Source organism: Aedes aegypti, chromosome 2 (assembly GCF_002204515.2).
Source record: "Aedes aegypti strain LVP_AGWG chromosome 2, AaegL5.0 Primary Assembly, whole genome shotgun sequence".
NCBI classification, from domain to species: domain Eukaryota; kingdom Metazoa; phylum Arthropoda; class Insecta; order Diptera; family Culicidae; genus Aedes; species Aedes aegypti.
The window spans coordinates 168,183,250-168,208,571 of record NC_035108.1 but is presented as its reverse complement, the minus strand read 5'-3'; the positions used below and the strand labels follow the sequence as shown (position 1 = coordinate 168,208,571).

General features: G+C 37.7%; 1 protein-coding gene across 2 annotated transcripts; it reads left to right on the top strand.

Moving 5' to 3' along the window:
• The first annotated feature begins 409 nt into the window (after nucleotides 1-409).
• LOC5574042 (cell death-inducing p53-target protein 1) lies at nucleotides 410-25,315 on the top strand. Of its 2 annotated transcripts, none has more exons than XM_001661082.2 (3): nucleotides 410-863; nucleotides 24,150-24,431; nucleotides 24,499-25,315. In XM_001661082.2, the coding sequence occupies exons 2-3, from the start codon at nucleotides 24,151-24,153 to the stop codon at nucleotides 24,602-24,604; spliced, it is 387 nt and encodes a 128-aa protein (XP_001661132.1). In that variant the 5' UTR covers nucleotides 410-863; nucleotide 24,150; the 3' UTR covers nucleotides 24,605-25,315. The 2 variants fall into 2 exon arrangements, with proteins under 2 accessions (XP_001661132.1, XP_021698766.1); XM_021843074.1 differs by lacking the exon at nucleotides 410-863 and adding an exon at nucleotides 7,394-7,408.
• Nucleotides 25,316-25,322: the final 7 nt, after the last annotated feature.

Here is a 25,322-nt window from a genome sequence, read left to right as displayed (position 1 = left end):
ACCATTTCTTGGAAGAAATTCTCCACGCATCGAGATAGGCGATGGTTGTCAGTAGCAAACCAGCCTTAAGAATAAAAAATCATGGAGAACCATCATTTTTTATTTGTCATTGATAGGTTTCTGCATATTATTGTCTATTAATTGTGTGGCTAGCCACAGCTAGCTGTTCCTAAAAGTAAGACGTGCACCTAAAAAATAGTCGTGCATCATAAAAATCAAATAAATGTTTTATTTTCACTGCATTCACTCAGATCAACCAAGCTTAGCGTGCACAAGCTGCCGGCCATCTATCTGTGACAGCTAGAAACAAATCAAACGATAAATAAATTTCGTTTCCACTACGTAGAAGCGACCACTCCATCCGTCAGACAGCTGACAGCAAGGCTGACAGCTGCAAAGTTTGCAAATTTCGTATCAACGATATATGTTGGTAAGAAAAGAAGCAACCAAAAACAGACAGGAAATAATATTCTACCTACCCGAATGCGCCTAGAACCATTCACTGGCGGCGCTAGAGTTGTTGAGGTCGTGAGACAGACAGGCTAAAAATACAATCAGATGAAGTCATACACAAACGCGTCAACGAATAAACAGAAAAACGCCAAATTAAAGTCGTGAAAAAAATTTCGTTTACAAATCAACAGCAACACTTGTTTAGTGGAGTGGAAGTGGTTGAATTAATCGTGCACAGTGAAATTGACGACCGTGGGAATCCCCGGAGGGAAATCGCAGATTTGACGTGAAAAGGAAACATTCAACGAGTAGAATAGCATTTTTACAGCCAAAACCTTAACCATCCAGGAGAATTGGACATTTGAAATCAGGTGCTTCTAAGGTCGTGGCAGCACATTCATAAATATCAAGTGAGTGGAGTGATTAATTCATCATTTAGAGTCATGAAATAAGGTTTCCCTGACGAATGTGACACCATTTGAGGGAAGGTGGAGAAATTGCAAGTCTTTTTGAGCTTCGCAAAATGAAAAATTACGTCAACAATGTTTATGTGTGTGCAATAATTTTCCTCTGCGGCTTCTTGTACTGCGTTTTTGTTTGATGAGGGATCGATGTTTATGCGAGTGGGTGAGAACGATTACGAACAAATAAGCTGGCATCGTTTGGATTGAGAAGCTAGAATTGCCACAAAACATCTGGTTATTGCACAATGTGCGAGGCGGTATTCATTACCTTACCAATTGATATCGGTATGAAAGGTAATGCACAGTATGATATTCTGTGAAGATGGTTTTTGAAAGGTTTTTCTTTTTATATTAGGACCAACAATTTTGCATTTTGTGAGCCACTTGATTGAATAAAAAATAGATAATTGTGACTGTTTACTAAAGTGGCATTTTTAAACGCTTAGCTTAGCATAGACTGACTACACATAGGGTAAGTGTTCCCTTAGTTGTGGGTGTTCCTATAGTTGCGGTAGTGCCGTTTTCACTGATTTTATTACATTAGTCACATAACCGACACTGCCAATCGACTTATTGGCTTGTTGATACACGGAACAGTTGAAAAGAGTGTTCAAATTGCTTTGAAACTGATAAAATATCACCAAAACTGCTAAAGCTTTTCTTACTTGTACCAATAGTTGCGGTAAAGTGTTCCTATAGTGGAGGATTCCATAAGAAAACAACGGATACCGCAACTATAGGAACACAAATTAAGAATATACCGCAACTAAAGGAACAGTCGAGGTATTATTTTTCACTGACATGCCGTGGATTACTGCGATAAAATCATTTTTCTCATTAAGTCAATGGTCGTTACTTCCCGCTACAATATTAACATGTACATTAATTGGGCTTCTTGAATTTAGGCGGTTAAATGAAGTTCAATCGAGCTTAGTACCTCCACTATTGGTATATCTACCCTATCAATGGTTGCTATTCCGTGATTGACCGAAGTTAGTGAAGATGCACAAAGAATCAACTAGAAGTTCGGCTGGGATTGGCCATAATCTTCTTCAGTGTGTATAATTCAGTGCCTCTATTCATACAGGGTCAATAACGCTGATCACGTCTTTGCAGTCAGGTGGGATTGGGGAAGAAATGCTAGTATAACCTTTGCTATTTGGAGACCGTATTTATCTCTGCAGCTCCACAAAGGTTACTGGGAGGGATGTTTGTTAATGGGGGAGGATCGTTGGGTTGCAGGATTCACTTTGATAAGCAATTAGACCATGATAAACAATTATTTGTGAGATATAAACATGCCTTTATATAATATTTTCAATTGATTAAAAAATTCCATCCAGAAGAAAATAATGTCGACACTTGAAGTGACGAACCATTCAAAATTTGTTGAACAAATAGCTAAACGCAACATTCCTACAGCTGTCAGGACGAAAGCATGTGTTATCATATTTTACTCATATGAAAAGAAAAACTTCGATTGGCTGGATCATCACAGAACAATCGTATGCCGACACTTACTGTGGCGAACTATTCAATTTTTATTTAATAAAAAGAACCTTTTGTAAGTTTTATAATGTCAAACCATTCAAAGTTTTTTTTTATGTATGTATGTATGCAGGTAGCCACCATTCTAGCTTGAGTCTTGCTTTGCATGCGGTTCCACTCAACAGTACAGTCAAATTTCATTATCAATCTGAATTCAACATACCATTGTATGAAGGGCTAAAATGGGGTGTGGCGGACCCGTAAGCAGAAACACTTACGCGAAACCCGCGCTAATAAGAGATTCTCCTTCCAATAATATAATCCAACGGAAAGCATAATGAAATTTGCAATACCTGTCAGGTTTTCCACGCGATTGTTTGTTATAAGAAGAGCGCGTCAAATCCATTACAACTGTTGGGATAGAAGAACCCATCTTCAAGGATGTTACGTTTACTTCAACCCTTGACTCCGGCTGGCACTCAACTCATGAATCATGCAAAAACTCGATGATTTGACCTAGAATCGTCGAATCAAAAATGAATAATATTAAATGCATAATAACACATTGTTCTAATAAGCCTGAAAAAAAAAAATAAAAACAATGACAATGTTTATACTGGGGATTTTTTTTTTATTTCCGTACAAAGTGGGCCGAAGGGTCTCAGATTTTTATGAAGCTTTTTCCACAAGCAGGTCTCATCAATATATGAATAAAAAAAAAATTGAGAAAAATTCAGGGTCGCTTATTTTCCCGGAAAACTCAGTTGGATTTTTATTTGTTTTCCTCTGACACTACTTACTTTGAAAAATCATAAGGGGTCATGCACAAATTACGTCACGCTCCAAGGGGGGGAGGGGGTCGAGGCAAGCGTGACAAGACTTACAACATTTTCGGAGGACTCATACAAAAAGTGTGACCAAGGGGGGGGGGGAGGCGTCGAAAAAGTTGAAATTTAGCGTGACATAATTTATGTACCATCCCTAACTCAAGAACGAAGCATCGTAGAAACAAAGTTTTTTTTTATGAAAATGAAAGCAATTTTTTTCAGGAATAAAAAAAATATTAACTGGAGAAAGTTTTCCACAAAATTTTTCACCGTTGAGAAAATTCGTAAAGAAAAGCCGGAAAAACTATGCTTCAAATCGTGGAAAATTTTCAAAAAAATATTCTTGAGAAGATAATTTCATTTACGCTTTCGCTTCATAAGCGGAAGGTCATGGATTCAATTCCCAGCCCCTCCACAAAAAAACCCGTCCAGCCACCAGAAGACACCGCACGGAGGAGCGTGCTTTGGGGAGCACATTCATCCTCCGTCAGTATCAGATGGTGACTGAGACAAACTGACCCTCTTCGCAGGCAGCTAGTCTCACTAACAGCAGAGCTCTCTCCTACCTGCTCGGTGTGAGAGTGAAAGAGTAGGAGAGAGTGAAAGTTGATGTAAATATAGATAAGTTAAAAATAGATCTGTATTGATAAAGAAGCTACAGATCAACTGATTTCGGCACAGTACACGGTAAAAAATCAGCACGTTCGATTGAATAGATTGATCACTTGACTCAATTCAAAACACCAATCACCATGATTTGAAGAGTTCTAACTTTGGATTTGCTCTATTGTCTCTAGAACTAGACTCTGAAGTGAAAAGTCGTTGATTTTGAACATCGTGTCTATTATATGAAAGCAATCATTGACAGCTCGTTGTAGAAAGTGATTGAGATCAATTCAACCCCTTTCAACAGATGCGAGTTGGTGTCGAGGTAAGACACTAGGCTTGCACTCGGAAGATTGGTGGTTCAAATCTGGGTCAGGCGGAAATGTTTATTTTAACTTTTTTTTAATTTCAAATCAAAACATGCAACGTTGAATTCAAGTGATGTTACCTTGATTTTGCCAAGATTCAACAGTAGTGCAAATCCAAGTGCAGAACTATTGATAGCATGGTGCTTATTTTTTACCGTGTAGTGGCCACGAGCACGGAGTGCCTTAATAATAAAAAAAAAAAAAAGATAATTTCATAAGCTTTAATCGCTGCAATTTTTGAAATGTACTTTTTTTCGTTTTTGAGTAATGGCCAATTTTGTGGAAAATTACCATATTTTTATCGAAGCAATTGCAAATTTTCTAAAAGATCTGAAAAAAAGATATGGGATTGGTTTTAATGAAGTATAAGTCGGAATGGATGATATTTTTCATGAAAAATTACACCGCTAAGAAAAACTGAAAAAAACCGGCTATCGAAAACCATCTCATTGAGCCAACGTTGGCTTATGAGTAGTGTGGCACAAACAAGGCAACAGTGCGACGCTAAAAATAAAATCTCTCACTGTTGTTCGTAGGCACGCTTAGGAGAGTCGAATTGGGCATCTCAGAGAGCCGAAGGAGATGTAGGGTTGTGAAGGAGAAAATGGGATCGTGACGGACTTTGGTTTCAGGTTGGCCGATTGCGCTGCAGAATCGTTACCCGTTCTGTGGCGTAGTTGGTTAACGCGCCCAGTCCAGCGTATTGGGAGTCGAGGGATCGAAGCCCACCAGAACGATTCTATTATTTTTCACAATCTTACATCTCAATTTGTCCAAATTGACTTTGGTGTCTACGACCTTCAGGTTTTTTCATTGATGAACATATTTTGCAATACCAAAGTTGTAAATTTACTCAGATCACCGTTGCGTGGCACCACTCCCCTCTTCCACTCTCCTGCCGCAACCATTCGTTATTCTGTCACCTCGGGACTCGGTCTCTGTGTCAATTATAAAATTCAAATTCAGCATATGCACACGCAAGACGAAGGGAGATAGCAATATAAACTCTAATCGCTGTGACAACGAGTGACAAATATTATTTACAGTTAACTCTCCCTTACTCGATATTCCGTATCTCGATATCGAGTTAGAGAACCATAGTAAAAGTTGGTTTTCATGGCTAACTCGATGGTCCCTTGGAACGCAGTTGCACTGCTTTTGTGTTCTGTAACTCGATACCTCCCTAAACCTATGGTCCCTTCAATATCGAGTAAGGGAGAGATGACTGTATTTGCAAACATAAAAGTACAAAGAATGGGGTTGTTTTGAAAAAAAAAATGTCAAACAAAAATTATTTATAAATTGGAGACACTACCATGTGGGGCATTCCATAGCCAAGTGGTTAGAGTCCGCGGCTATAAAGCATGCTGATACGTATACGAATGCGAAAATGGCAACTTAGACAAAAAAAAGTTCTCGGTTAATAACTGTGGAAGTGCTCATAAGAACACTAAGCTGAGAAGCTGGCTCTTTCCCAGTGGGGACGTTAATGCCAAGAAGAATAAGAAGAACACTCACAGTGACGAACCATTCATAGTTTGTTGAGAAATTATATTTACACCCTGTCGTGAACTCGCGGATGCGAGTAGGTTCCATGTCCTCATCGCCGCTGCGTGCTCGTTTCACGTGCTCCATCATGCCGCACCGGTTTGGTAGATTAGGGGATAATTCGACCCTTGCTGCGCTGTTGGGAATTTTTTTTTGTTTGCAATATTTTTCCGAGGAGAACTCCGATGACTCTTTTAGTGAAAACCATAACTCAATAACTCTTTATGCTAGTTATAATTTAAAAAGTTCATAAAAAAACTAATAGATCTGGAAAAGCTATTTGTAGTATGAATACTACTCACACCGCTCGTATCTGGCTTCTCGAAAAGCGCGTGTTTCGCTTTCCGCGCCTTCGCTTGCTCACACGCAAGCGATGTTTTTCGCGTCCCGCTGTTGGCTGGCTGTCCGTCAGGTGGTCTCAGGTGGATCTCACTCCAGGGGGTGTTTGCCTCTTGTGGACTTGCTGCGCACAGTGGGACGAAACTGAAAATTGATGGTCAAAACCTCTTAGAGGCGTTTTAGCTCATAGGTGTCTTCGGGACATTGTTTTGAATTAGCATCCCGAATAATAATAAAATTAAAATTTTTAAATTAGACTAAACAGAGCACCCGAGCAAAACATATATTTTTTTAGTATACTTTGATGCCTCATTATATCAGCTAAAGCCCCATGGCAAAAGAATGATCAGGTCTCACAGGGCACATTGATTTCGACCATTTTGACGAGCATGGAATTTCGATCTCAAATAGTTTTTTGACCTTTTGTATGCACAATCAATAAATTTGGAATACTATGTATTCAATACCTTTGTTATACTAAAACTGCTCAATTTTAGCATCAAATCGTAGTAGCCGACGATAATTCGGCTTCGGGCATGAACACGTGAAAATTTTAAGAACAAATAATAATATGTATTTTATGACAAAAAGCAAATAATAATTATATACAGTGAAACATAATTTCACCTGTTACACCCAATTCCTCTCATTTTTCAACCATTAGGTTATTGTGCCAGCAAAAGTTAACTTATGCTCGAAATGGCTGATACATGAGAATTCTACCAAGATAATTCTAAAAAATAGTATATATTTTAATTAAACCATTATGTTTTTCGATGCAACGTTTTTACAGCTCGTCAGCTTATACAGATGCATTCGACACAGTTATTGACTTTTGTGATACAAAAAATAACAGAACATCACAAGTTTATTTATTGCACTGTGAGCACACAAAAGGTCAAAAAACTATTTGATGTCAAAATAAAATTCCATGCTTTTCAAAAAAATGGTCGAAATCAATGTGCCCTGTGAGACCCGATCATTCTTTTGCCATGGGGCTTTAGCTGATATAATGAGGCTTAAAAGTATACTAAGTATGGCTGCCGAAAAGTGCCGATTCAGGAGAAACGTGCATAGAAAAATGGTCAAAATTATATAAATTTTACCATAATTTCATTATATCTTTTGATGTGATGTTGTTACAGTTTTGATATACTGAGCAAAGTTGTGCATTTTTGTAACATATAAAATGTTGTATAACATGCCATGTTCATAAATTGCACATTGAGCATAGAAATGGTCGAAAAACTGATATTTATGGTAAAATAGGTTAAATTTAAAAATTTAACCGTGAAAACAAAGTCAAAAATATCAAGTATGTTCAGCAAAGTTGTTGAAAATAAAAAAGATCTAAAACTTTGTTGAAGCAATGATCGCCCTAAAATTTTTTTTTTTCAAGAAAATATTTTTTGCTCGGGTGCTCTGTTTAGTCTTATTTAAAAATTATTTTTTATTATTACTCGGGATGCTAATTCAAAACAATGTCCCGAAGACACCTATGAGTTTAAACGCCTCTAAGAGGTTTTGACCGTCAATTTTCAGTTTCGTCCCACTGTGCTGCGGCTCCGATGCTTCTACTGCGCCGTTTGATTTACGAATGGCTCACGAGGATTTTTCCGATTAAATTCATATTTATTCTTTCTTTCATTTGGTATTTGTACAAACATATTTTACAGAGTGAGAGTTTGACCCCGAGGGGTCCTTCAGCTTTGATTGCAGTGAGTGTGTTTTGGACAGGTTGAATTGTTTGGTTTGACCCTAGTTTAGCTTGCCCTCATGGGCTCTGTTTATTTAAAATTAAAATTTGATAACCCAACTACTACTATTAACACTAATAACAATTTGATAACCTAGGGGAGAACGAGGTCCCGAATGACATGCTGGCCAGATTGGTGGCAACAAGCCCTGAACCTATCGATCGAGTCACCAAAGCGCTCCTCTAGTATTTTCATCTCGGCCAGACGGTAGACCTGGTTTGTCCTCATTCTCGGGGGACTGTTGAGGATCATTCGGAGGAACTTATTCTGGGTCCTCTGGAGCCTCAGATGGTGGGTTTTGGCGCAACTCTCCCAGATTGGTACGCCATATTTGATGACCTGTTTGTAAACAGCAAGCTTGTTCTTCAAAGACAGAGTTGACTCCCGGTTGATCAGTGGATATACCTAATGCTTTTAGCAAGATGTTGCTTTGGGTGACCGTTTTGTCAACCTGCTGTCTGAAGAGAAGCTTGCTGTCTAACGTTGAACCAAAGTAGTCGGCCACATCGGAGCATTCCACCGTTGATCCACCGAGGGTGATTTTACAATCCTCAGCCGGAACAAGTTTGGGGAATTTGGAATAGGGGAACCTGGGTCTTCGTCGCGTTGATACGGATCTTTCAGCTGTTCAAATAATATGACAAGACTTTCAGGCCTCTCTGGAGAAAAGATGTTAACGCTCTCGTGTATCTGCCGCTGTATAGACGACTGAGGTGTCGTCAGCGAACAGCGATAGAGAGCCTCCTTCAGGGAGCTGAGGCATGTCCGAGGTGAACAGGTTGTATAGTAGGGGATCTAAAATACTACCCTGTGGAACACCTGCGGGGATGTTGAGAGGGTCTGAGTTGACTCCATTGAGAGAAACCCTGAACGTCCTGTCAAACAGATAGTTTTAGATGATTTTCACCAGATAGGTGAGAAGATTGTATCGGTACAGTTTGAACACCAGGCCGTCATGCCACACGTTGTCGAATGCTTTTTCAACATCGATGGCCATGGCAGAGGATTTGGCGAGGGACTTGTTCCGCCTGAGAATGTTGGTTACTCGAGTCAGTTGGTGCACGGTTGAACGACCGCGTCGATAGCTAAACTGTTTCTCGAGTAAGATGTTATTTTGATCGGCTGCCGAAAGCAGCCGTCTGTTGATCACTTTTTCAAAAAGCTTTGATAACCCTGAGAGAAGGCTGATGGGGCGATAGCTTTTGGAGAAAGAAGGATTCTTCCCAGGTTTCCTGATGGGGATGACTTTTGCTGGCTTCCATGACGAGGGGAAGTAGCTAAGTCGGAGGCACTGATTGAAAATCAGTGCCAGATGTTGATGGAACTGAACATTCAATTGCTCAAGCCTTCTCCGCAGGAGTTATCAGGCGATCCTTAGAGTCGGTGTTGTCGAATGGGATCAACGGTGGAATTGATCTGGGTTTGAGAATTTTGGTCATCTTCCAGAATGGCCTAGCACAATCTGAGAGAGAATGGATCTTTTATGAAAAGTCTTCGTTCCTAAGGTCAACCGTTCTGGCCTTGTTAATTTTGGATATGCGATTAACTTCGCTTTTAAACGTAGGCAGACAGTTGATACGTTGGTTTGGTGGAGTTGCGTAAACGAATGTGATCTTTGGTAACACGATCGATAGAAAGGGTTGCTCACCTGACCAGATGATGGTACGTGTTGCTCTCGGGCCATGGAGATGGCCTCTTCGACGCTCTGTAGTTGCCGGTCGATATCTTCAACGGTCGCCAGAGGAGCCTCGTATCCGATGTTGGCGTCGACACACCGCTGAAATCTACCCCAGTCGACACGGTGGTAGTTGCGCCGGGTGACCCGATGACGGTTGACCAGTGAACCAACTTCGGCCACTACCGGGTAGTGGTCCGAGCTGAGGTCCTGATGAAGGACCGGTTGGGCGATGTTGCAGAGCAATCGTGGTTGGCTCTGGCGTTGCCATCCCTGCTTCTTGGCGGATGCTTGCTAGCGGATCGCCAGGAACTCCGCTCTTTTGGGGCAATTATGGTTGCTGCCCTTCTGGTTGGAGCCGCAGTTAACGCACTTCGGTTCGATACCCTCCATCGGCTGGCATGTCGTCGTTGCGTGCGCGCCTGCACATTTGCCACAGCGGGGCTTCATGTGGTAGTTCCTCGTCCCGTGACCAAACACGAGGCAGTCACCGCACTGCGTCACGTCTCTCTTCTTCGGGCGGTAGCGCTCCCATTCAACCACCTTCGTCAGACTCGCCATGGTGATGGAAACCTTCTCCAGGTGGGCCAGGTAGAGCTGGTCCCGATGCCCTCCTCCTTGTACTCGCCGGATGGGGAACTCATTCGTCGGCTTCAGTCCAGCCAGTTTTATCTCGTCGATGATTGCCTCCGGGGTGTATTTCGGCAGCCCTCGGATGAGAACCTTCAACGGCTTGCTACCGGGGGCATCGTAGGTGTAAAATTCCTTCAGTAGCTTGCCGGCCTTCTCGTAATCGGGGCCAGAAGCACACATGATCTTTGTGCCGGTGTGGCACAGCTTGAACAGCGGCTTGACTTGGTGAGCCGCTAGCCCGCAGTGCCGCGATGTCCTTCGCCACCGTGAACAGGAGGGCAACCTTCGCCCTCTGGGGTACTTGGTCCACAGGCAGCGAGGCAAACTGGTTGTTTGCCAGCAACCTGTTGTACGCCGCCGGGTTGGCATCCGCATTCCTTGCGCGTTTCGGCGCGCTTGTCTGCCCGTTGTTGGCCAGCGGGGCAGGGATCGAGGCGGAATGCGCTTTCTGCTTACGGTTGCGATCCATCGCAGATGCTATGGGCCGCGGTGGATCTGCTGTTGCTTGCAGAGAAGCTTTTTGGCTAGCCACCTCAAGGAGGTAGGTTAGCGCCGGGAACAGCCACGGGGTGCGAAATCGCGAAAAGGTGCACTTCGCACACGAAAGGAAAGAAAAACTTTGAACTTTGAAAAACACGTCCGCGCAGAACGGTAGTTCGATCCAGAATGATCGCCTGATTCACTAACTCTCGGTTGTTTTTTAAGCAATATGAAAGTATGAAATCTTCGACGCCTTCGACGTCGTTGTTCCTTTCGTTCAATGTGTTGGTGATGAGAATTCAACATTTAACTCACACACCGATGACTAGCAATGGGCGCTCTTGCATAAGAACGTCGATGTTTCTGTTATTTTAATTTATCCTATGTAACTTCTATTACTACAGGATTCTCCACAAGTAGCCATGACTCTAGGCGAATATTTCGCAAAGCTAGCAGCCATTGAAAGCTACAGCGATTTCTTTAAGCGCCGTATTCAACCAACTCTCAGTTCTTACTCGCAAAAAAATTATAAAAAAATATGTTCTTAAAATTGTACCAATATTGAAACGGAAAGAGTTTAATGAACATGAAAAAACGTGTATCTTGCATATTCCGGATATTCACGAGTTTTTCCAGAATTTTGATTTTCCTACATTATTCTTTATGACCAAACTGCTCTTGCTAGGTAGGTGGTAACGATTCAAAATGTACTCTTCATGAGGTGTATATTAACTTATTGGTTAATTGGATGAATAGACGGAGAGTATGTGTACATCCATCCTTGAACGAATCGTTGAAAAAAATAAGTCAAGTACAATTCTGCTAATTTGTCCCGAAAGAGATGAGAAATAAAGCAATATGGTATAAGATTTTATATTTCAGTTCACTGATGCTAAAACCTGGGTGAAATTGTTTTTTTAACTTAGTACTTATTTCCCAACAGTGAAATTGCATATCAGGGGGCGATTCAAAAGCGAAAGTATAAAAAAACATGTTATTATAGGGGAAAAGTACTATTTTTCGACACATTCATACGATTTTGGCCAACTTTGTATGAAAATCAAAAAATAGTCACAGAGTTCTTGTAGGTCGAAAATTAGTGCTTTTCCCCTAGCGTGACTTCAATCTTTCGACTGGATGAATGAGTTGATAATTATTATAAATTTGAGCCATTATCTGAAATATTTGCTCAGCAACATTTATTACACCAAGTTTACCTTCCAATTTTCGTATAATCGAGAATATTTTCAATTAACAGCAACGCTTCAAAACTTGCAGTCAGCTCTTCTTGTAGTACGAGTATGACTCATACACTAGTGTGAACAAATCTGTGTACATTTATTGTAAGGCAGTGGACATTCCTTATCTGTTGATTAGACGTCATCGTTTCGGTTTGAAAGGTCCAACGAATGCTGATCACAGTGGCTGCTATAACCGATAAGAAAATTGATTCCTCGGACAATACAGTTTGATTCTTTCGAGAATCCGCTCTTCGCATGATGCAAATTCGACAAATAATCACTCATCTATCAACAATTAGGGATTCTAATCAGAGTGCATTCACACCAGATAAGAATGTTTCTATTCTAGATAGTAATATAATAATTTATATATTCAGTCTAATGACGATTCCAAATATTTCTGTGTTCAAGATTTCATAATTTGTTAAGCTGTTTTTCAACAGAAGGATACTCTTTATTGTATTATTTTCTCAAATTCCAGTATATATTTATATATAATCATAAAAAACATTTCGATTCTTCCCAATTGTTTTTCAGCTGGAGATTTCCGGCTCCAATTAATCAGTCCTCAGCCGCTGCAAGCCGTTGTCTGTCGGTTCAATATTTATTTCTTCTCCATTCAGTAGGATAAAACAACGCAACGCGGCTCGACGCCATCAAACTGGGAAAGGCCAGAAAATTTCACAACTCAAGTGATCTTGAAATTCATGCGTCGGCACGCGTAGATGATTGGGTGAACTATTTGGGTGGAAGGGTGGTGGTTATGTCTAAAAATACCGTGCATTATGACGATCTGTATCCGATGAGTACAGCTCTAATTAAGAACAGCTACTGCACAGACAAATAGACAAAATATATAGGACACATTTAATTTAAATACATTGCAGAGTTTACACGATCATCATCTGGTGAGCATATTTCATGAAATACTGTGTTGTGTCACAAGACCTGCAGATAGCGGTAATGTGAAATTTCAAACACGATGGAAACTGATGTGCTCACCTCTAGGGAATGATCGGTAAATGAGCAGTCGATGGGAACTTCTTCAGTGTTACGTCTGTTTGTCTATAGCTACAGACTCAAAAGCAATGAGAATCTGTGCATTGAGATTACCTTCATTCGTCAAAATATAGGGGAGTGAGCTGAGGATAAAATTACTCACGCGACCACTAGATGTCGCATATGTCAGTCAATTGACGGCTCGTAAACGCGACATCAAACACAAAGTAGTGGGAGGGAGCGGCTGGTCAAACGTGTCGTCACACTCATATGTGTGTAATCTACGAGCTTGCCCACGCGAAGGTCACTTGCTTGCTCAGTCAAACTGAGCTAATCAAGGAAAAGTGGGAAAACAAAATGCTGTTTGCGAAAATCGATACCTTAATGGAATGCTTACTCACACGTGGGACTGAATGTGTCCTGGATGAGCCGTACCTGTGCTGTCTTTGAATGAAACAAAGCTTGCTTATTTTCTGACCAACCTGTTTAACAAAGTAATAATCAAAGAATGAACTATTTCGTGTAACAATTCTAGAAGCTTATAAGTTAAAAAAAACTAATGACTTATGAATCATAAAACTCATAGTTCAAACAGATATAATTCCATACGCATGAATTATTGGCTTTCATAAGACAATCTAATGAAATACTATTTTCGTAACAGCAGAGATTCATAAGCGTGTGTAAGACAATGTTTCGTAACATAATATGTGACATTCCTTTAAAAAATATCACTACGAATTTCAAATAGAATAAAGACAATATACAGCTAATGAGACTAACAGGAAAAACTTATGAACTTCCAGTCATTATTGCGATCAAAATACGAATTGATATTATATCAGAAAATACTTATATCCTTCATAGATATTTATTATGGAAATCTTTAGAACCATTATGAATTTGTAAAATCTTTTAAATTTGAAGAAAAGAAAGATATTCATAAGATTTGTAATGATAACGTTAAGAATTAGGTACATTTAAATATCGAACGTTTTGCGTTCCATAAGAATCTTATGAAGAAGAAAAGACCAGTCAAGAGATCAAATTACAAACATTTTCTTATGTAATTTGTACGTATTTTTGCTTCAGTGTACATATCTGAGCAGGTTTTTGGACAAAAGATCGAAAGACAAAACGTCAAAAGGTCGAAAGACAAAAGGTCAAACATAATTTGCTATTTGGAAATTTGTTCCTTCTTTGAAAAATATTTTCGAATCTTTGTACCTTCTTTTTCGTTCTTCATCCTTTTGTTTTTCGACCTTCTGTTCTTTCGACAGTCCAGACATTTGTTCGACACTAGAGAAATTCTGCTTGCGTATACAAAAAAATGTTTGGACTGTTGTCAGATCCCAGCCAAATATTTGGTACCGTGTACTGATAGTTTTGAGTCTTATTTTTGGCTCAACATTATTTAACACCTGTACAGATGATTTATAACAACATATTATGTCTTCAGGAAATTGATTCGGAGTATACAGTCTTTACTTTAGAATCGTAGAATCATTTCTGTGATTTACATAATATTTATGTATTCATGATGTTTGACCTTTTCCTTATGTCGTACCTTAAAGTTCAATGCATTCCATTAGACAACAACAACCTACTAATGTTTGTATTCCACTCACTGATCGCGCTACGCTGGATTCTCAAATTTCTCAAACTTTCAACACAAGCGCATGGAAGAATGGTAGTAGGAGAACTGTCAAAACGTATGGAAAATATCAAAAAATGTAAATTGCTTGTAATTAGGAAACTGGATCAAAAAAATAATGATTAGAAATCAAGTGTAAAGTGAGTACATAACTTTTTGTGTTTAGTTCATCTTCCGTAGTGCTTTCTTTGCTTCAGGATATCGTTTTTACTACCACTGAAAAAAAGCCATCTATTGCCTTTTCAGTTTTGAATATCGCCCTATTGGATCGAAGCACTTCTCTGTATTATATTTATTACTTTTGGCGTTTTTTGCTGTAGTGCGACGATTGCGACATTTTGATCAGATCCGTCCCACTCGGGTTCAGATTGGATACTACTTCTAGTACTGCATTTGGTCCCCTTGGACTCTCTTGGTACTGCTAAAGGTACCCAAGTTTGACAGATCGCAGTTTTCTTTTCAAGACATTCTAGATTTTGCCATAGAATTTTGGACTAAACATGAATATCATTGAAACATGCCCTATGTGAGAGTAAATAACCAGTATAGTGCTTATTTAATGCCTATACGCATAAAGCTTAGAAGCATTAATGATGCAGAAATAGCAGAAACGGTGGTAGGTCATTTGGCATTATAGTCGTTTGGCATAATGAGTCTGAAACCAAGAATTTCTCAATTTTTCGTTTTTACGTTTCTACTGAATCTTTCTGATGACATAAGGCTTGTTTTGGAGTTAATTTATACAAAATGACACTTTATTCAACAATCATTCGCTCTTGAACAAATTTAAGCATATTAGGAAAGTTATTGCCAATAGTATTTTATTATTTACCCAGAATTTACACTTCTTTTGAATGTTAATTCTTCTTTTAAGTTTCGCTATTGAAACGAATTTTCGCATTTTTTATATATTTAGCACAAATATACCCTTTTTTTGATTGTTCATTTTTTTTTTCTAAATATGACGTAATCATAATTATAGGTTTGAAAACTGTTAATTTAAAATTTGAATAAATTTATGCTTCTTTAATGCATAGACTGTTCTTTGGAGCTTTATTATTTAAGTATTTTTTATTTCTTTAATTAATGTTCGAATCCTCTGAGCAGAATCTCGATAGAGAAACTTAAAAGTAGATGGAATACCGTATACCTTTTAATTCCGCTCCTAAATGCTTATCTTTGACAGATACGCGTATTTCGACTACCACTTGCAGTCTTCTTCAGTGTCAGTTACTCGTATCCAGTGGATACGAATGAAGAATGAAGAAGACTGCAAGTGGTAGTCGAAATACGCGTATCTGTCGAAGATAAGCATTTAGGAGCGGAATTGAAAGGAATACAGTACTCCATCTACTTTTAAGTTACTCTATTTTTTTTATGTTTCCAATTGACAAAAAGGCGGCAATCGATAACATTGATCTGCTCAAATTATCAGCGAAAAGAGAAATCGATTACTGCAGTTACTTCAGGTTGTGCTATTTTTTCCCCAAACGCCAATTCCCCGAATGCCAGTTCTCCGAATATCCCGCTTCCCCGACTTTAGCACTCATAATTGTCGTAACTTTATACATTTTATGGTGGTGAACGAACTGACCATCTAATATGCACTCTTATATATTTAATTGGCAGTTCTTTCGAGTTTTACCGTGCTCAGCATTTTTGTCAACATGTGTATAGCCGAGAATGACAGAATACTTCTTTCTTTTGACTGTTTATCGTTTTTTCTCGTCACCACTTTTCGGGGAAACCAGTCATTCGGGGAAAAGTAACACAATCACTTCGATGATTCTGAACGCAATTTTTTATGTCTAGTCGTTTTATTATGCCGCAATAATTTTTGGCGTCCATTCTTCTATTTTATTTATATATAAATTTTTTTTATTTTAAATTTTATTTATATTTTTTTATATTTTTGCCTGGTTTTATCATAAATTTTGCCTTCTTTTAAAAATAGGCTTTTCTTTTTGTTAAAACTGTTTTAAATTTTATTATAAGTAGTAAAACTTAATGTTTACCATTTTTATACTTTGCTGTTTTATCAATTCTTGCCAGACGTTTTGTTAGAATGATAATTACTTAAGAACCTGCCAATATTCAATATATTTTTTTGGGGCAAACGCGTGATCTACTTCCGAGATATGCTAGTAAAAATATTATTTCAATCACAAATTTTCCCTTCTCTCGATAATAGACGGTGTTTTTGATGTATACTTTCAAAATTAGAATTTATATTGAACCGTTGAAAAGTTTTGCCACAAATATTTTCTTTTAAAGATGTGTTGTTCATTTGAGCTACATGTGCTATGAGCAATTTTTTTTTGCGTAAGAGCCTTAAACATTTTAAACGAAAAATAATCTGCTCTCGTATATAGGCTATTTTTGCATTAAGTCGCATTGACAGATCTTTGGATTAGAGCTTTTGATATTTTGCAAAAAAAATCCAGTCTTTGAGCCATGTAGAGTTTTATAGAAATTAGAATCCGAGGAGAAAAGAATAACTCGCAATAACTTATGAATACCATATTTTGGTATCATACCATAAATAGGTGTTGTTCCTTTGTTAATACTTCATTTTGGTATCATAATGGTATTTGAAGAAAATGTTTCAAACAATTAAAAATACTTCATTTTGGTATTCGATAGGTATTGAGGACTGCTGGAGGTATTGAACTATTATTAAAAAAATAATCACTTTTATATGAAAATCCATCATGTATTATTTAGGTATTACAATACCTGATCTAAGTATCAGCTTGGTATTTGTAGAATATGAAAAAGGTATTATTTGAGGTATTTTACCTCTTATGCTGGGCTCATTCATACCTTATTAAGGTTGTAAGTATTGGAAATTATCTGGTATGGAATACCTCAATTTGGTATTCAGTAGTTATTTTCTTCTGCTCTGGAACCCGAGGAGGAAAGAATAACTCGCAGTAACTTATGCATACCATATTTTGGTATCATACCACAATTAGATATTGTTCAGTTATCAAAACCTCATTTTGGTATTCAAATGGTATTTGAAAAAAAATGTTTAAAACAAATAAAAATACTTCATTTTGGTATTCGATAGCTATTGAGGACAACTGGAAGTATTGAACTGCTATTGACAAATTTCACTATTATATGAAAATCTATCAAGTATTATTTAGGTATTACATTACCTGATCTTATTATCAGCATGGTATTTGTAGAATATTCAGAAGGTATTATTTGAGGTATTTTACCTCTTATGCAGGGCTCATTCATACCTCATTCAGGTTGTAAGTATTGGAAATTATCTGGTATGGAATACCTCAATTTGATATTCAGTAGTTATTTTCTTCTGCTCGGGAATAACCGGAATGATATGGACAATTAAAATGTGTATATTTTTGAGGGTTATTCCAAGTTTTTGGACGGAAGTATACCATTTTGTCTTATATTCAGAACACTTAAGGCTTACTGTGACTCTAAACGCATCTTGTGTAAGACAGCTAAAATATGGTAAATATTTCGATTGCTTGCTACATGTTATTGTCTGACATTTCCCCGGAAACCATTTCCCCGAATGAAGTTTTCCTAAAGGATTTGTTCCCGAAACCCATTCCTCCGAAAGCTTTTCCCAAAAAAAAATTTCCCAGATTTAATTTTATTACCGATATAGCAGACTAAATTCAGTAAATTTTATTATCGTTCCAACTCGTAAAACGACAGCTGAGATACAGTACTGGATGGAAAAAGTATGGATTTGCCCTTTTTTTTCATACAAAATGGTCTAGTTTTTTCATGCAAAATAGAATTCGGCTTCTGGAAGTCTGGTTGACCTGACCGCAGCTTGGAGGTAACTTCAAAAATGCAAAGTTGGTAATTCAGAGCTATTCATGATCAAGCTTTTGAGTTACCATAAATCTTAAATTTTGACAAAAATGATAAAATTGGATTGAATTTAATTGAAAACATTTTGAACAATATACGCTTCTGCAAAATTGTGCAATTTGAAAAGGCACACAAGTTTGTTGGATAACGCTTTTCAGAAAAAAAAACAGATCGTTTTCAAAATGTTTCCAAAACAATTTTTTGCCACTTATCACAAAACCGCAGATTTCTAATCAAAAGTTGTTTAAAAATATATTGAAAATTTTAAGCTGAGAGAAATTTATGTTATTTCTGTCATGTGGTGAAAATTTCAGATCAATTGGACTACTGGAGGCCGAAATCCAGACCACAAAATTTCACTTTCTCCGCACTAGTAATTTGTGCTTCAATAATCATTGGTATCAACAAAATTGATAATTCAAAAGATAGAAGCCTTCTTTAAATTGTAGACAGCTCTTTGGATGTTTGTTGTGTCAATATGTATTTTGATTGCAGCTGCTTATTTAATCGGACAGAATTTTTCCTTCTTTGGTTATAGGATGTTCTTCATAAGTAAATAAACTAATAAAAATAACAGAGCTACTGAAATTTGATCATATTTCTCATTGTTAATTATATGATATTCCTTCAAGTTTAATAGTAAAAGAGATTCTTACATTTTGATCCAACATTTTAAAAGATTTCAATGTAAAATATATGCTATTTTTACCTATCTACGTAGGGATCATTAGTATTTCTATTACTTATTACTGACATGCGTACAATATTTGACTTTTCCGGCTAGATGACCTAAAAAATGTTTCTCATCAAAACATATAATGAAAACAGATTTTGTTTATCAGAAAATTAATGAACAAGCATGGTGACGCTTTTGTATATCTAGAAGAAAAACTCTGGAGGTTCAATCTATGAAGGGCAAGTCACAGAAGATTCTATCTCTAGCATAACGTACTAACGCACAATAGACTTACTACACTGAGAACAGCGTTGCAGTTGAAATTACTATATTAGAGGGTAAATTAAATACACAACGCCACTTGATTTGTGCAGACTAAATTTGCATTTATTTCAAATATTTGGTGCATTCAATTTTACCATGGCACCATTTCGACAGTAAAAATTACTATATAATGGTTAAAAACTTGCAGCAGGCCAGAATCGAACCGAGGATCTCGCGATTGTCAAGCGCGAACGCTTACCGCTCGGCTATCGAAGCGGTTGGATTAAGAGGAAACAAAACGCAAATGAAAAGCGTTCTTGATTGCTCAATCGTGATTGGATTAGTAAATATAAAAACTTGTTCATGGTTCTCATTACTTCAATACTTGTTTCAGTGTATAGTCTTTATATCACACTGAGAAAACAATAAAAAAGTCTGGCTTAAAGGACATTTGATATGAGAACGTTTGGATGGACGAATAATGTATCTCTGCGAAATCATGTCAATAAATTTTAAAGAATCATTATTAACTTTTAGTATGTACCATACATTACTATATTTTCGGGGAAAATGGTTTATTCGGGAAAACGAAAATGTTTTTCGAGGAAATGTGGGACAATCGCTACATGCTATTAAGCTGTGACTATTAGGCATTTCACGGCGAAATTCTCTCTCTTTCGCTCTTCAACAAAACTTGAAAACAATGGTGCCAGTACCTGTCAACTTTGACAGGTACTGGCACCGTTGTTTTCAGATTTTCCAAAGGAGGGAAAAAGAGCGATTTTCTGATGATGTCACCGTGCAATGGGCAATAAACTTAATTGCGGGTCCTAATAAAAAATGATTTTATTTTTTTTACGCAAAAAATATGGAACAACATTTTGCTTTCAAATTCCGCGTACTGTGCTCATTTTATCTCGGATTACGTTCGTATACCTTGATTTAAATTTCGAACAGTTTAAATGAAGAGAAATAAAAAGAATAACTTTGCAAATGAATACATCTGAACTGGGTTTACTGACCTCAAACTACAGAATCATTACAACTCTTTGGGCCGATTTTTTCACTTCACTCCTTAAACCACATTTACTCATATGGTGGAACTATGGTTTCTGATATCACCACCAAAGTATCTAGAAAGCAGACAGTTCAGTATGTCAGAATGTTGAATTCTCCATTTTGAAATACCAGGTGACAGCTAGCGAGTTCTTTTTGGTTTGAAGATGCTAACTCAAGACGTACCTCCAGACATTTTTCACAGCAACACTTCATCTCGTTTCGTTCGTCTTTTTAATTCACCATGTCATAGTAGAATTTTAGCATCCAAGTAGCTTCTCCTCACTTGAATCAATACAACACTTGCATTTTACATCCTATAAAAACACACGAAGAAGGTAGACGTTACTCAGAAATACAGGAGAAAAAGCAAATTTTTACGCTACCAGTAGGATTTATTTTCTGTGTAAACAATTCCATAGAAACGATACATGCAAACATACTCGCCAGCTGTCACTTCCACCTCCCCTGTAGCTGACCTCACCACGCACCCACTGACTGCTTATATTACTGAACCTCCCTTCAATAAATCTTGATCAGCACCACGGTGTACTATATTTAGAAGGTAATATGAGCCTATGCATGCTATAAAACTTTTGACTTTTACTGTGCGCCCTGTTTTCAAGTTGCCAATGAGAAAGAGCGAAACAGCACCAAAACACGGCGCACAGTAAAAGTCATGAGAACAAAAGAATTTAAGGCACGTACAGAGGCTCATATTCCGAAAACTGACAGCTACTTGACGACGTCATTCCTATCTAGCTCGAACAAATTTGCGAAAAAAATGATCTAGTGGTCCGGAAGGCATATGGTACGATAGGAGTGACGTCACATGTTTACAATGAAACTTGAAATTTACATCAGTAAAGAGCCTGCTTTGTTAATTTTTATGCTGTGGTCACCACGATGTTGCGATTGTGCGATATTTGCCAGAAAACCATTCGCCAGAAAACCATTCGCCATCCCAAAATCCAATGATGACCATCACAATAGTCGATTTGTGCATCTATTCACATCTTCAAGAGCATTAAGTTGATAATATTAGGGACGTTCCGATAATTCCGATACATCGGAATATCGATATTTTGCTTTCGATATTCGATATTTTGGTATCGATATTTTCTATTCGATTTATCGGTTATATCGATATTTCCTTCCGATATATCGTACATTAAAACAGTCAGTGACAAAAGTTAGAAACTGAAGGCTGTTTTCCCATACAAAATGCCCAAGTTTGGAGATCTGTATCTTACCTTCTGGTAGTCCGAATTGGGTTAAATTTAGATGGCGAACTACAAATAACCTGAGGTAATATGTATACTGATATTATTAAATTTTGGACATTTTCCAAAGAGTTTCAGACGTTTGTTCAAAGGAAAAAGTAAGTAACCAAGAGATTTTTTAATTTAGTTCAAAAATGATAGGTTGGTTGGATTGTTCGGCAAAGTTGTTCAGTTTCAAAAGTTACACAAACTTGCAGAATACCACACCAACCAACTTACCGCTTTTCGATAAAATCGAAAAATCTATTAGTTACTTTTATGTTTGAACAACCCTCTGAAACTCTTTGGAAAAGGTCTGAAATTGAATGATCTCAGTATGTACAAAATTTGAGATTATTTGTAGTTCGTCCTCCAAATTTTATCAAATTCGGACTACCAAAGCTGAGATCCAGATCTCCAAACATGGGCTATGGAAAAATAGTATTTGTTTACTTACTTATGTCACTAAGTTTATATGGTAAACAATTGTGGTACAGTCCTAGACGGCTGTATGAGGGTTCCCGTCCGTTACCATAAACAAAGATTTGGGACAAATCTGCCTCTTAGACGAAATTGACGCATCTTCTGGCAGTCGAAAATTGTCGTGGCCACATCCTTGCGAAAGCTAAGAGATAGGAAATAATAATTGACTGAACACTTATTTTGGAAAACACTGGTAGGATTTTCTCTATATATATTATTATTTGTTTTGTATTGAAAATAGCAATAATCTTGAATTTTTCTCCATTTAAATATCCCAAATAACAATTTTAGTTTTACGAATTACTCCCAGGGTGCTATAAATAAACGCCCATAAAACCACGGTCAAGGTACTTTTGTCTTCATCGCGTCCCCAGTGAGATTTACTGTGAAATGTGATGAAAAAGAAGCAAAATTGCGTGTACCCCTTCTGAATGTGCTATATTTCTAGTTATTTAGCATTTGCTTAAATAAATCGCCAAGTGATGAATTAAATACATTCAGCAGTTCTTGGTTTGTTTGGGCAGTAATTGTGCTTTAAATTATACTTCATCAATTCAAACATCATACCATCGCATCTTTTGATCAAATTAATGAAGATAATTCGATTCGAAAATAGTTAAATTGTGCCAACCGGAGTGAAATTGATATGGCGGAACCATAATTGATAGTTATGATCGACAAATGCTGGTTTGTCATCATAAATACGCATTCAACGAAGTTTGACAGTTTGAGCGTGTTGTTGTGAAGAATATACGCAAAGTCAATGAAAATGGGTTTTAGTTTTGTATTTTTCCATGAGCATTAAGTGTTTTTGAGTATTTACGCAACGTAGATTATCATTTTGTTGGTGAAGTGATTAATAAATTCGCAATGCTAATGGTGTAATCGCATCTTGAGAGCCCAAAACTGATCTAAGAGTAAAAGATAATGTAAGTTCTCAAGATACAATTTCAAGTCAATCAGTTTAAAAGCAGCTTTTGTGGCAACAAGATTTCTTATATCAATCTTTTATCATTGCCGTTACAAATAAGTGTCATTCAACCACTACAAGCAGTTTCAATGCGGTGTTATATGCAGCAATGAAGCTGGTTTTGCAGCCACAAATTTTGATTTTATATTTTGCCTCCAAAAGGTTTTGAAAACAACTAAGAGCTGACTTACAAAATATCATCTTCTAGCATCGTTAAATGTCGCCTCTAGCTACTACAGCACTCATGTCATAAAACATTAATAAATCCACACGAAAAAACGGGATATTTAGGGAACTGGCATTTTCAGAACTGGCTGCTTGGGGAAATGACATTCGGGGTACTGATATTTTGGGAGAAAGTAGCACAACCCCAATAAACCCAAAATAACATGGTAGTTGTATGAGAAATTCTGTGATATTGAATATTCTCATAAAGAACAGATCGTGGTAAAAGGAAATGCGAATAATCTCACATTTTTTTAACGCTCTGGCTCGGTTATTCCTCCTACAATTGATAACTTGATTTTTCTGATAAAAAAAAAATAAAAAATAGGGGATTCTGGGAAATGGTACTTTTTGACGAATGGTTTTCTGGCATATGGTACTTTCTGGTGTATAGTTTTCTGGCGAATGGTTTTCTGGCAAATATAGCACAATCCGATGTTGCTACTTGTGTTGCCATTTAAAATAACCGTTAATTGTCTTACACAGTATTTGTATTCGGACTTGGTCGTCTGTTATCTATGATAATGGCAGTTTTGGTCACATATTTCAGTGAAATATTTCATCAAAATCACCACTACAAATTTGAGTGTTCGAAATATGACTGTATGCAGGTCGGACTCGATTATTCGACTCCGGATAATCGAGTCCGACCTGTATGTGTATTTTATTTGTATATTTAAGATCTTGGAAAAAATCTAGTGCACAAGCGTTCACACGATTATCAATCAGAGGTGCCCTGCTTTTCCCAGCCTGCTTACTTCGCATCTCCTTCACCAAAGTCGACCAAAATCATCATCAATTCCTTCCATCTCCTCTCTTTCAGCATGAGTAAACAAGCTCCGCCATCGTACGGTTTCGCGGTGCCTCCACAATCGGCCCCGCCCAGTTACGCACAAGCCGTTGGAGGTGTTCCTCCGGCAAGTCCCTTTACGCCCAACATGCCGCAGCAAAGCGGTGGCCCAACCATCATCACAACCGTAGTCCCAGTTGGACCAGCCTCAACGCACATGATCTGTCCCAGTTGCCATGCCGAGATCAACTCGCAGACGACTACTTCCCCTGGTCTCATTGCTTACGTTTCCGGATTTCTGATTGCTCTGTTTGGGTGAGTAGATTGAATGATATTCTTAGAAATGAAACAGTCTTTAGAACCTCATCATTTTTCGTTTCAGCTGCTGGCTAGGATGCTGTCTTATTCCATGCTGTATCGATGAGTGTATGGACGTACATCACACTTGTCCTAACTGTAAGGCCTATCTTGGACGACATCGACGATAAGCGACGAACATTCAGCTTCGAACACTGATCGAATCTCTGCCACATTTCTTCAATGCTACATGGTTCACAGTAAATGTCTTAAGCAAATGGAAACCACTATAACAAATATTTGTAACAGATACCATGTCGCATTAGCCAGAACGATAGGATGTAATTGTGGAAACATCACTTAACATGCAATGGAACGATAGGAATAATATTAGTAACGAATATCTGAAACCGTTGCCGTTATGATCGTAAGTTATTTTGAAAATTCGACACATTACGTTTTCGTTATGCTTCAAAAATAGTGCAGTGCATGTGACTGTAGCTACCCTCGATGGTATGTACATTTTCAAGTAGCTTTCGATTTAGGGCCTAAAATGAGCTTAATTCATGTAATGATCCTTATATTTCTCGAGGCGTAATCAAAATTTTATTTGTGAAACACTACATTTGAGCAGCATCGGTTGCCGATACAAACCCATATGCTTTAAATCACCCTTGATGAGATTTTAACTTCAGACTAATGGTTTTATCATGGACGGGACTCCAATTTGGTAAATACAACAGCATCACATCAATCTAAAATAGAACTGCTTGAAACATTTTTTTAATCAACTTGATGGTTTTTAAGAATATACACTTAACATTGATAATCGTAGTTGTGTAATTGTTAAAGTGTTCGAGAACAGTCACATTACAATAAACCAAAAATAATTTTAATGTAGATATTGAG